This window comes from Prionailurus viverrinus, chromosome B1, assembly GCF_022837055.1.
Source record: "Prionailurus viverrinus isolate Anna chromosome B1, UM_Priviv_1.0, whole genome shotgun sequence".
Classification (NCBI taxonomy): domain Eukaryota; kingdom Metazoa; phylum Chordata; class Mammalia; order Carnivora; family Felidae; genus Prionailurus; species Prionailurus viverrinus.
The window spans coordinates 76860664-76874039 of NC_062564.1; the positions used below are offsets into that span (position 1 = coordinate 76860664).

Consider the following 13376-nt stretch of genomic DNA (forward strand, 5'->3'; position numbering starts at 1 on the left):
CAACACCCAGTGCTCATCCCAAAAGAGAGAGAGCAGGATTGAAAATACTAGGTGTGAATATGTGAAAGATGCAATGTTATCAAGAATGATTATAAGGTGTAGTTGGATAGACTGAAAGTTAAAAATATTTAGGGAAAAATAAATTCAGTTTTCACCATGTTGAGTTTGAGATATCTTTTAGACATACAAGATGTAAAGTAGGCACTTATAAATAAGTATGTATTGTTTTGTTGATATAGTAGCGTTGTAAAACTTTAAGAGTGAATGAGATCACTCAAGGAAGTAAATATTGTTAGGGAAGATAAGTATTAAGTCCCTCCAATTTAAGAAATCAAAGAGAAAAATAAGTGAAGGGAATTAAGAAGGAACAACCAGGGAGGTAATACATAAAGAATGAGAAGAGCATAATGTCCTATTAGCAAAGTGAAAAAAGTATTGGCAAGTTAGAGGCAATAATCCTTTGTTGGTGCTGTGTCAAGTGCTGAGGACTGACCATTGGAATTATCAAGATGGAGGTTTTTGGTAACCATTGGATTTAGGAAGATGGAGCATTTTTGTTGGTATGCAGTGAATGCCTGATTAGAGGGAATGAGTCAAACAGAGAGTAGGTGATGCTCCTTGTTGAACTAGATTTTAAAGATTATTGAATTATTCTTGCATATAGGAAGGATGACATGTGTTTTTTTTTTTTTTTAGCAAGTAGAAACTGTGTTTGAGGTAGAAATCTTGGAATTATTGTCCAGAGAAATGACAATGTATAAAGGCACAGAAGCCCCAAATGTTGTCCCATGTTTAGCAGATTGCATGTAATTTGATGTTATAAAGTGTGATGGCATGAGTAGCAGAAGATAAAGTTGTAAATTAATAGTCATCTGATAAATAGTTGATGACCTACTACGTGCCAGGCATTGTTATGGGCCCAGGCATGGTTATAGGTACTGGACATGAAGTGTTAAAGAAGACAAATTCCCTGCTTTTATTAAATTTAAATTCTACCAGACTCATATTATTAAAGAGTCTTATACTTTATCAAGGATTTTGGATTTTTTCTTCTAGGCCAATGGCTTTCAGCCTTGTGTTGCTATCCATTGGTATGTCATGGTCAGTTTGGCAGTTTTTTCTCAGTTTATTATCATTTATTACTTTTATTATTCTCATTGTTTTATTGAAACATCTATTTTGTTGTTATACTCAGTATATTACATGCGTCTATTATTACATAGATTATGTAATTTATTTTTGCCTTTTATTAGAACATGCCATATATTTCCTAATTTAAAATACTAGATGGTGGGCTGGGTTAAATAGGTGTTATGATGAGCCCAGGGTGATGGATGGAAGTGTTGAATCACTATATTGTACACCTGAAACTAATATAAGTATATGTGAAACTAACTGAAATTAAAATAAAAACCTTAAAAAATAAATAAAATAGTAGATAGCTGTTAGGGCTGGATGTACCTTTTAAAAATTGCTTCTAATTTTTTTTTTTGTTTATACTTTTCCTTTTGTTTCTTGGTAAGATGTAGAAAATGCACCATCAGCATTCAGTCCGCCAACCCCAGCATTGGTGGAAGAATCTGAAAGCACGTCATCTGCTCGGAGGAGGGACTCAGGCATTGGGGAAGAAACAGCTACTGGCTTAGGAAGCAGTGTGCATGTAGCTCCTCTGATAGCACCTCCAAGTGTCAGTGCAGGCCCAGATGCAATCAGCGAGGCGCTGTGCACTCTTTCTTTAGAAGTCAATAAAACTCAGGAAGCCAGAAATGATGGAGGAAATGAGTCGAATAACAAGGCTGCACCATCGGTTTCAGTTTCAAAAAATGTCAATGTGAAGGACATTCTTCGAAGCTTGGTTAATATACCAGCAGATGGAGTCACAGTGGATCCTACCCTTCTGCCACCAGCCTGTCTTGGAGCTCTTGGTGATCTTTCTGTTGAACAACCTGTTCAGTTCAGATCTTTTGATAGGTACTGTAAATAGTCTTTTGTTTTGGTCTGCTTATATGTATAAAATTCAAAGGGTAAACAGGAACTTAATTTAACTCTGCAAATTTTGTAGCTTCAACATTAGAAAGTGGTGTTTTGATCTAGTTTATAAAAATTACAAGGATGTTTTTGTTGTATAAAAGGCTTGTAAGTAGGCAACAAGGTATTCACATTTTTGTTTTTCATCATACCAATAAGATGATTTAAAAGTAATATTTAATGTTAATGTTACATTGGCAAATTATATGGGCAATCATTTTGTTTGTTATAAGTTAGAATTCGCCTTTACCTACACATGGCTACCTTTCACTCTTTTGCTGGCAGTACTGTGCCAGCCTTTGTGAAAAGAAGTCTGAATCTGTGGATTTCAACAGACTCAGGAATTCAGCAAGGTGTTCAGAGTTTGACAGCTTTAGAAAGCAGACTGTACATTCCTGACTTTAGGTTCTGCTGCCTAGTGAACCTTTTGCTAATATGCCTGAAATTTTTTTGTATATATTATTAAACTTTCTGAAATTCTACCTATAAGACATGTATGTATTGAGTTATTAAATATAGTCTTTTTCAAAGATCAGTATTTTATCTTGATATAAGCTCTAACTTATAGAGAAGTTGCCAGTTAAAAGAACTTTTGTTTTTCCGGAGTAATTTGAAAGGAAGTTGACACAGTAATCCATCCCCTTTGAATATTTTATTGTATATTTTCTTTCCTTTATTTTAAAATTTTATTTTTTAGGGAGTGAGCGAGCAAGAGAGTGTGTGTGCTACTGGGGCAGGGAACAGAGAGAAAGAGAGAGAGAATCTGAAGCAGCACAGAGCTGGATGCAGGGCTTGATCCCATGGCCCTGGGATCATGACCTGAGCCCAAATCAGGAGTCAGACATGCTCAACTAACTGAGCCACCCAGGCGCCCCTCAAAGAGTATATTTAAAACTGTTTATAGCAATGGCTATATTTTGAGGGTGGGAAGAGGTGTACATAACTAGTTTTTAAAATATTCTCAATTTTTATAATTTGTTTAAATTTGTATTAATCTTAGATTGAGTAGTCAAATACTTGTGGGTAGATTTTTAAAAATAGTTTATTTTTGAGAGAGAGAGAGGGTGCACGCGCATGCAAGTGGGGGAGGGGTAGAGAGGGGGACAAAGGATCTGAAGCAGCTCTGCTCTGACAGTAGTAAGCCTGATACAGGACTCAGACTCATGAACCATGAGATCATGACCTGAAGTTGGACACTCAACCGACTGAGTCACCTAGGTGCCTCAAGGGAAACTAGATTTTTCAATTTAATATATCTTACTAATATAGGCAAAGTTTCCTTAAATGTCCCAAATTTGAAAATTGTTGGCATTTATTTATTTATTTTAAAGTTGTATAGGAATTAAATCTATGCTTTAGTATGTCTTCAGTGAGTGAGTTATAAATTTATTTAGGAAACCATGCCTCAGTAATACGTAGTAAGGGGTTTACTGAAATAGAATCCAGAGGGGGAATTTTTGTGATAGCGTTTTTCAGGATGTTATTTGGAACTTACATGTCTAGTATGCACTTAACATATTGTCTGATGGCAAGCACAGTGCTCTGTTTTTTCCCCTTCTTTTTCTCAGCAAGAGACACCTTTTGAAAAACTATTTTCGTGCAGCTGTAGACCAGTGGAATATCTTTGGGAATTTCAAAGCATCCCTCTGATCATGTATTTATCTCTGGAATGCTGTGTCAGAAATCACAACTCTCCTCATATCTTAAGAATTATCAACTTCCAAGCAATAGCTGGAAAGTTTAGAGTAACAGCTACATGAGTGGAACCTTGCTGAAAGGCTGCCAGGTTGTGGGCCTTTGTGGATGGCAAGGTGTTTGTGTTCATTCCCATGCCAAAATTCTTGCTCTTATCTAATTTGAAGATCCTCTGTGGTGATTAGTGGATGCCAGGGATTTATCTTGATAAAGTTCAAGGGCTTGTCTGGCTTTTCAATTAGATCCTAAGGGAGTAAAGTGCTAGGCTTAAAATGCTCTTTTCTCCTTTAGCGAACTATTTGCATGCTAAATAAAATAGCATTTATGTGAAAGTTTGTGATATTTGAAACTGGTTACTGTTTTGAAATGGAACTTCTGAACTTTAGTGATCTGGAAGGCATTGTTGCTCTTTGTTGTGGCTAAATAAAAAGGAACTTTCACAGAGGTCTCCCTTGTTCATATAAAAAAAAGTCAACAGTGTTTACACTTTCTGTGTGTTTAACTTTAGGAAAATTACTTCTTTCTCATCTGTAAAATGGGGATGATAATATGTAGTACTTAAATTCATGGATTGTTATAAATATAAATAATTCCTCTGTATTCTTAGTGCAGTGCCTCACAGATACTAATTATTCATTAAAGTTAGTGAGTTTGTAAAGAAAATTATAACATGTAAAGTCTTATACTTTAATATTTGGATTTTAATTGACAGTTTTGAAAAATAGCTTATAAAACTAAAAGACATATCTGTCTTACAAATTCTTTATGCCAAACAGTTTCAAGTGTTTTTTGTCAAAGTTGATAGCAGTTACTAAAAATCTAGAGTTATTTCCTTAAATATTAACAAGGATTTCTATCAGTCTCTTTAATAGAAACTTAAACTGCACCCTGAGAACAATGCCAGACATATCCCTAGAATCTCAAACTTGTGCCAGATGCATGTTGCATTTTCTTTGTGTTTTCCAAAGCATTTTAGAAAAACGTGAAATCTTAGTCCTTTAATGATCATTCTTAAGTAGTGGTAAATATAAATTTCTGCAATTTTTAAACTGTTGGACATGCTTTATTAGTTTAAATTTGTACTTACATGCATGATAAATATGAGGGCTTAAAGATCACCTCTACTGGAGATTTTAGTCCTTCAATGTGGATGGAAACTTTGTGATAATGAAAATAGTAAAGGAAAGGAAAATATCCTGAAGTCTGCTGACTGCTTTTTGTCCTTTCAATTATTATGACTTGGAATTTTCTTTGGTTTTATGTGGCCCAAAGCTGAAGCATCATTATTTTGCTTCCTCAGAAATGGTTTGAATCAAAAATTTTGGAAATGGATTCAGTTTATTTCCCACTTAGTACCGTACTAAGTGGGCTAAAGAAAGGAAAACTTTTTCCATTTGTGAGCACATAGATATTTTATTTTGGTAGTAATACATGCATAATTTTATATCTTGGAAATCCTTACTACCATTGCTTGTAGATGATTATACTATAGAATTGTGCTTAAATATTAAAATGATTGTGGTAATGGTTGCACAACTCTGTGAACATACTAAAAACCATTTAACTTTACACTTAAATTGTGTAATATGTGAATTACATATATCTCAATGAAACTTAAGAAAAAGGTCAATATGAGAAAACAGTTCAAATAAAAGCTCTTGTTTGGGCGAACTTGGAATTGTAGGGCATTTATGTTGGCAAGTTATTTTACCCGTCTGAGCTTTACTATTTTAATTTTTAAAGTGGAAGTAAAATGTAAGGGTTATTTGGAGAATTTAGTAGTAATTCTTGGCATATCATCAGTTTAATTCATAGCTATTAATGATTTATAAATTTATATAACAGAATAGTGTTATATAGTTTATATAACACAAAGAATAGTGCATTATGAATGTTGACTTGGAGACTCTGGGGAGGCTTACCTTTAAAAAAATTTTTTTTAATGTTTATTTATTTTTGAGAGAGAGAAAGAGGGGGAGAGAAACAAAGCACGAATAGGGGAGGGGTAGCAGAGGGAGTGGGAGACACAGAATCTGAAGTAGGCTCCAGGCTCTGAGCTGTCAGCACAGAGCCCGACGTGGGGCTCGAATTCATGAACCATTAGATATTTGAGCCAAAGTGGGAAGCTTAACTGACTAAGTCATCCTGGCACCCTTGGGGAGGCTTACCTTTAAACAAGGTTTGAAAGGTCAGAAGGAAAAGTTTCCTGGCAAGCAGGGATAAAAGGAAGGCTGCTTGGCTGAGGAATAGTATATTCAAAGGGTTGGAATTGTGAAATAACATACATGCTCAGGAATCATAAGAGCATATTGCAGAAATTTGTAAGGAATGCTGGATTAAATGTAAACTCATGTAGGTAGCCATACTTCAGATGTATTAGGGGTGAGAATATGAGACAGATCTTAGAAAATAAATATCTACTGAGCTGTAGTAAAGAATAAGTATTATACATGATTGAAAGAATTATTAATGGTAATAGGTTAAAGGATTAGAAATGAGATCAAGGGGTTCCTGGGTGGCTCAGTTGGTTAAGTATCCAGCTTGATCTCAGCTCAGGTCTTGTTCTCAGGGTTGTGAGTTCAAGCCCTGTGTTGGGTTCCACGCTGGGTGTGAAGCCTACTTTAAAAAAAAAAAATGAGATCAAGTTTTTTGTTACCTTTAACTAACCATGCCATCTTGGACAGAGATTGTACATACTAAGGAACGAACATCTGTAGTAGATTTTTTTCTGTTACTAGTTTTCCAACATTTTATTGCGAAAATGTTCAAATATACAGAAGAATTGTACAGTGAACATCCATAGACTCCATCACTCTATTTACTTCATCATGTAATTCTCCCTATATACATTCCTCTCTCCATCTTATTTTTTTATGTGTTTCAGCAGACATCAGTTCACTTCATAAACATTTAACCATGCAGATCTTAAACTAGAGATCAGTACAGTTTTTAAAGGTAAAATGTACATGCATTGGAAGGCACAGATCTTAATGTGTATCATTTGATGAATTTTGACAGATTTGTACACCTGTGTGACCCAAGTCCTCAATCAAGACATCATCAGTCTTGGAAGTTCCTTCATGCACATTCCCAGCCAATGACGGTCCCCATCCCCTAGATGGCAGTTACTCTTCTGATTCCTTCCTACCATAGATTAGTTTTGCCTTTTCTAGAACTTCATGTGAAAGGAAATACAAAATTTGTGCTATGTATGAGGCTTTCTTCACTCACCATAATGCTTTTGAGATTCACCTATGTTACATGTATTAGTAGTTTCTTTTAATTGCTGCGGATCTTTTCGTATATAAGCTATCGCTTACTCATTTCTCTTTTGAAAGAATTCTGAGCTGTTTCTGGTTTTTGGCTATTAAATAAGGCCTCTTAAACATTATTGTACACATTTTTTGTGGGCATGAAGTTATCTTGAGGAAATTCCTAAGAGTGGAATTGCTGGTACAAAGGGTAGTTTTATTATGTCTTAAATTTCAGTTATGGAAAAAACAATTTCAGCTTTCTCAATACTATTTTCTGTTGCTCATTTCAGTGCTTACATATATGAGTGATCTAGGTCTTGCCAGTTCTTTCTTTTGGGAAGAAATGTGAAAGTAAATTCTGTATAGTACTCACTCCAAAATAGGTTGCTAGGGAATGCAGCTAGAGATTTTCTTAAACAATAGGTTTATGAATTTCTGCCTCGAGTAGGAAATATATAAATTATTTTTTGTATTGTTTTGAGTGTTCCCCGTGTGTGCACACGCACACACACGGTCATATCTACTCCCCTAAAGTCAATAGTCTTCATCTGATATAAGCTACTATGATTTAAGCACACCATTTTGGATTGAGGGCTCAGGTGGCTGTTGCTTCTATTTTTTAGTATATAGTTAACATTGGCAGTCACCCTTATAATGATGTGACACCGGCTACCCCCAAGTACATTGAATAAACCATGCCTAACACAAGAGAACTTGATTTAATTGGCAACACTGTTTGCCATCACATGATAGGCATTGAAGTAAAACAGAACCTATTTCGCGTTGCATTATCTCTCTTTGGTATAACAACAAAAACAAAATGTATTTTTGAGTTACTGGAATTACATAATTTCCACTTTTGAATACATTTATTGGGATCAAGTATCTAAGTAACTTTATTTAGAAACTGAATACTTTAAAGCTGTTAAGGGAATACTTGAAGCTTGCAGTTACAATATTGTCAACAAAAGATGTGATTAAATAAATTGAATGTTGAAGACTTTAGGCTTATGGTTAACACCAGGTAATTAAAAGTAAGCACTGCTGTGGGAGTGCATTATATATCAGCTGTCCTCTTTACCTCATTAACTGGGTTTTTGCATGTTTATGGAGCTAACTTCAATTAAAAATGCCTTTTAGTTATGCCTAATAAGGTCTTTTAGTTACTATTTGGGTATAAAGTATTACACTTTAATTGAAATTGGTGTATATAAATACCTGTGTTTGAATAATAGACAAAATGGATTTGATTATTTGGAATTTTTTGCATCTAGCTTTTATACCTATGCATTGTTTTTTTTCCATATAATATTGTCAAAAGATAGTCTTTGGGGGTTAAAAAGAGAAACTTGATTATGTAGGTTTTAAAAATTACTTATATCTGCATTTTTTTTACCTTTAAGATTTCTAAGGTTTTATGATTTCAGATTAGTGGTGCTTTAAAATCCATGTAGAAACATGTTGAGTTTTCTGCTTCAATTCTGAGGTTAAGAAAAAGTTAATTACTTTTCCACTTGAGTGCCAAAATTCCTTTTTTATATACCTGTGGTTATTTTTTATTTAAGTTGGGTAATTAAAGATGATCATAAATTTAAAGAATATTGTATAGTAATTGTAAGTTCTATGAATGTAATGGATTATTGTATTTCCATAGAATATTGTCTTCATTCTAAAAAATTGAAATGCAAATAAATATGCCAAAATTGGAGAGATTTCTTTCTGAGAGAATATTCTAAATTGTACATCAAAATATAAATCAATAAGTTAAAAAAAGAAGTTTGTTTTCTATTTTGAAATTAATGTAATTAACTTGAGTGATGTTTCGTATTTTAAAATCTATTTACTTTATTACAGAAGTGTCATCATTGCAACAAAAAAATCATCAGTCTTACCTTCTGTACTTAATACGAGTCTCCCTACCAATGCAGTCAGTGTGGTTTCTTCAGTAGATTCACCCCAAGCTTCAGATGTAGGAGGAGAATCACCTGGTGAGTTAGTTATTAGTGATTTGAGCAAATAAGTTTTTAGATTCCATTTTTGCAAAGTTAAGATATTTGGTTAGGTATGTTGTAAATCATTATGCTTTCATATTATACTGTTGATTGTTTCATAATTTTCTAAGTAAATTTGAGTAGTATCAAATAAATTACATCAAGTATTTCAATATTTTCTCCACTTAAACGTAATAATTTTTCTTAATGTTTAGTGATAAGAGGAAATGTTCACAGTTGGTTAGGTAGAAAAATATGTGCAATACTTTATATACCATGTAATCGTAGCTATGTGAAGTATTTATCTTTTATATGTGAAAAAAAAGCTAGGCAATGTATGCTGAAACTACTAGATTATTTCCATGTAGTTGAACTACTGGCAATTTTGATGTTTTAAGTTTAATGTTAGTATCTTTTTCAGAATTTTATCAGTAATTCTGTATTATGTTTATACTTAGGAAAAAAATAGTTATTGATAAGAATTTTCCACCTGGAACTAAAATCTGCAGTAGTGGTACCGAATTTTGTCCTGCCTTATCTTTTGTTTTACTAAAAATTAAAAACAACAACAACAACAACAACAACAACATTTAGACCTTATTTTTTAGATTAGTTTTAGGTTACATAAAAATTGAATGGTTAAGTACAGAGTTCTATACACCACCTCAATGCCATTCCCTCCTTATTCCCTGTTTTTGACATCTTGCAGTAGTGTGGTACATTGTTATAATATTTCTTCATTGTTTTAGTGAAAAAATATGAAAGAAAATAAGTAGAACTCTACCAGGTTTTTCTTTTCCTGTTGCTCCATTATACCCTGATGCTTTTGTTTTTCTTTGGAAGAGAAACAATTTGGTAATCTATGTTGGGTTGGATGCTAATTTCTGTTCTTTCACCCCCATCCAAAACCCTTAAAAAAATCAACTGTGATTTTTCTAGATCTGCCTCAGTTGGGAAAAAGGCAGAAGTCACTAATATCTATGAAACTGTATGCCATCTTTTAAACTCAGTTATAGTGAATTTCTAGTAACTTCCCTGAGCAAATGTTTAGGTTCACTGTACACTGAGTAAAATATTTTCATCTTATTTTGAGTACATTGCTCTTTTACTTCAGTTTATGGGACAAAGTAAGTAAGATCCTGTGATTTGTCTTAAATATATTTTTCAAAATTTAAATCATGCAGTCTTTAGAAGAGATAAGAGACAGCTGAGATAAATGGGCAGTATTGGATATAAAACAGTATGATAGATTTATTTCTGAAACATTGTAATTTTTCCAGTAAATCCATTATAATAGAAACTCACCCTGAAGAGCCATATCCAGAATTACAAAATAATTTGCTATTTTTAAGACTATTATAATTTTGGCAAACCCCCACAAAACCCTATATCCAGCTCATAATGTACTCTTTTCCCCCATTATTTAAATCTTGTATAATTTTCAGTGGTGATGTTTCTCATATAGTTCCCAGGTTTTCCCATTTTGTGCTATAATTGTTAGTTCTTTCCTTTTTCTTCTTAAAACCCTTGGATTAAAAAAAAATTCCTCTCCAAGTCATTCCAAATCTTTGTGTTGATGGTCTTTGTTTTCATCATCTGTTTTTCATATCTGACTGTTCCTTTCCTCTTTCACTGTGCTCTTCTTGTCATTGTTATTTGGTGTCTCCAGTTTAGATTGGTATTTCTATTCCATTCTCTTCATTGCTGACACGAACATTACTACCTTGATAAGGGAAATCTAACTCAGTGTAGTGTTTTCAGTCACTGTACTTCTTACTCTCTTACGGTCTCACTTTACATACTTTTGTTTACTGCCACCAGCCCATGTACCCTGTTCTTTTTTCACTTGGAATCCAGACCACACAAATATTTATCTCTTTGCTGTCAGTATTTTTAACTGAGAGATTTTTGTGTTCTTTTTAGTAGATCTCTTGATTTAAGTTATTTGCAATTAAAAAAAAATAGGCGATATGCATTTATTTTCCTCCTCCTGGTTCAAGCATTATTTGGAAAAAATGATTTGTGGATGAATTGATAGTTGTAATTGCATGCTGAGCTGGGCAATTTATTCTTGTAGATCTGGGTAAGTTATGTATTAGTCTTAGTTTGATCTTGTATTTCTTTGTATGAAGATACAATAAATATATGTCCCTGTGGATCTTAAACCTTAGTGCCTTGGGATGACTTCAGTTCTAAGTTTTACAGTGAGTCAGCAACAAAAAATGAACTGCTCAAATTCATTAATAGATTATTGGTTAGTAAAAAATACACTTGAAAGTACATAGTACAATAGCAAAAAAAAAAGGGGGGGGGGACTTTCCTTGGAAGAAACCATGTAAATATAAAACATAAAACAGGACTTTTATAGCAGAAACATTTAAACTATTTTGAAATTTTGGTATCAGAATGGGATTTCTTAAATTTACATGTGGCACAATTAAAGAGAAACTAGGATTAGATACACTTGGATCCCAGAAAAAGAATTAGAGCTTGCCAGCTTAAAGTGAAGTCAAAGATTCTTCTGCCATATTATCATCATCAACTAAAAAACAAAACAAAAACAAAAAAGCAGAAACAGACCCATAAATACAGAGAACAAACTGGCGATTGTTAGAGGAGAAGGGTGGGGGGAATGGGTGAAATGGGTGAAGGGGAGTGGGAGATACAGGCTTCCAGTTACGGAATGAATAAATCATACAGCATAGGAAATACATAGTCATTGATATTATAATAGCATTGTGTGGTGACAGGTGGTAATTACACTTGTGGTAAGCATAGTGTAATGTATAGAATGGTGGAATCACTGTGTTGTATACCTGAAACTAATGTAGCATTGTGTCACCTATACTTAAAAAATCACCCAAATCTATAATTTTTGCAAAAAAATTTTTTAGATGTGTACATTTACATTTTAAATAGTGTACATTATTAAAACTATGAAATTTTATCACACAAATGTCAGATTCTAGCTTGAATAATATTCCTTAGCTTCTGTAGTATTTTATTAGCAAAAAAGTATAGTCTATTAACAACAATGGAAAATCACTCTTAATAACTGGTAAAAGATATTCATCAGAGAACAAGGTATACCCTTTGTGTATGCATATTTTCTTTCTTTTTTTTGTGTATGCATATTTTCAAAGAAAGCTAAAAGAGAAAACAGTTTCAGTAAATCTATCAAAATAGGGAAAATTTAAATTTACTTATCAGTACAGGTTTAATTGCCCACAGTACATTATGTGGTAACATGCCATTACTCTTTTTTCAGATATGCTAAGGTATTTATCCTTCCATGATGCAAAGCATAAATGAACAAAACAAAAGTGAAGCTAACCCAGTAAAGGAACTAAATAGACTGGTTTTCAGTAATTTATATGCTGCATGTTTACTAGTTTGCAAAGTATGATAATTATACACCTCATTAGAATATTAGGCTCTGTTCTGTTTATTATGGCTGTTACCAGCCATGCACATTATTAATTGGCATTTTTTTTAATGTAGAAGAAAAGTATTTGATTCTTTGCTTTATATGAAATTTGACCCAAGAGGCTTATATTTACTAATCAATACAAATTTCTATTATTTAATAAAGAGTTTCCACTGGGCATATAGACTGTCCCTCCTGCAACTGGCCCAGAATGGATGAGGAGAGAGAGAGGAGGAGAAAGGAAGAGGGAGGGAAATTAAAAAATACAGTGTTTAGGGTTTAAATATTGGCATTTGTTTTAATGATATGTTATTGTAAAGGACATTATTTATTTAGACCCTTAGGGACCTTGAATAAACAGTTGGCTATTCCCTGGATGGATCCTAGACAGATGATGTATTTGCATTTTCCTTTTTGTTCTTTTGAATGTCTGGAAAATTGTCAGTTTGAAGGAGCCAGTTTATCAGTGCAAGGATAAGGAAAAGATAAGTCTGTATCGTTCCACATGTTCAAAGTAGCTTCTTCACTGACATATGCGTGATTGTCTATTGAAAATATTTAATGTTAATTTAAAAATAATAAATTAGTCATACATTTATGATTTTATCTGCAGATTTAGGATTTAAAGCATGCAGAATGATTTGGAAATTACATTTTTTTTCCCCTCTGGGAGAAATGAAGGACAATCCTTATGAAATTGCTGATTTATTTATTTTTTTCATGTGGTGTTTTCCTCCTATAATTATTGATAGTTGATTTTTCTAAAGTTTTTATTTAAATTTTAGTTAGTTAATAACATTGTATAATATTGGCTTCAGGTGTACAATTTAGTGATTCCAGAAAACACCTAGTTACTCCTTAATCCCCATCCTATATTTAACCCATCCCCTCACCCTTTTATCTTTGTTAGTAAAGTGTTCTCTGATTATTGAAAAAGACCATTTTGTACAATCTCCTTCTGCTCTAGTGTCTTTTAGGTTT

General features: G+C 33.2%; 1 protein-coding gene across 5 annotated transcripts in view; it reads left to right on the top strand.

Moving 5' to 3' along the window:
• Positions 1 to 13376, top strand: part of LRBA (LPS responsive beige-like anchor protein) — a 787622-nt gene that overhangs the window by 217965 nt on the left and 556281 nt on the right. For all 5 annotated transcript variants that reach the window (XM_047856873.1, XM_047856874.1, XM_047856875.1 and 2 more), the window contains exons 30-31: positions 1524 to 1971; positions 8832 to 8965. In XM_047856873.1, coding sequence (XP_047712829.1) covers positions 1524 to 1971; positions 8832 to 8965 — 582 coding nt within the window. The remainder of the gene's footprint in view (positions 1 to 1523; positions 1972 to 8831; positions 8966 to 13376) is intronic.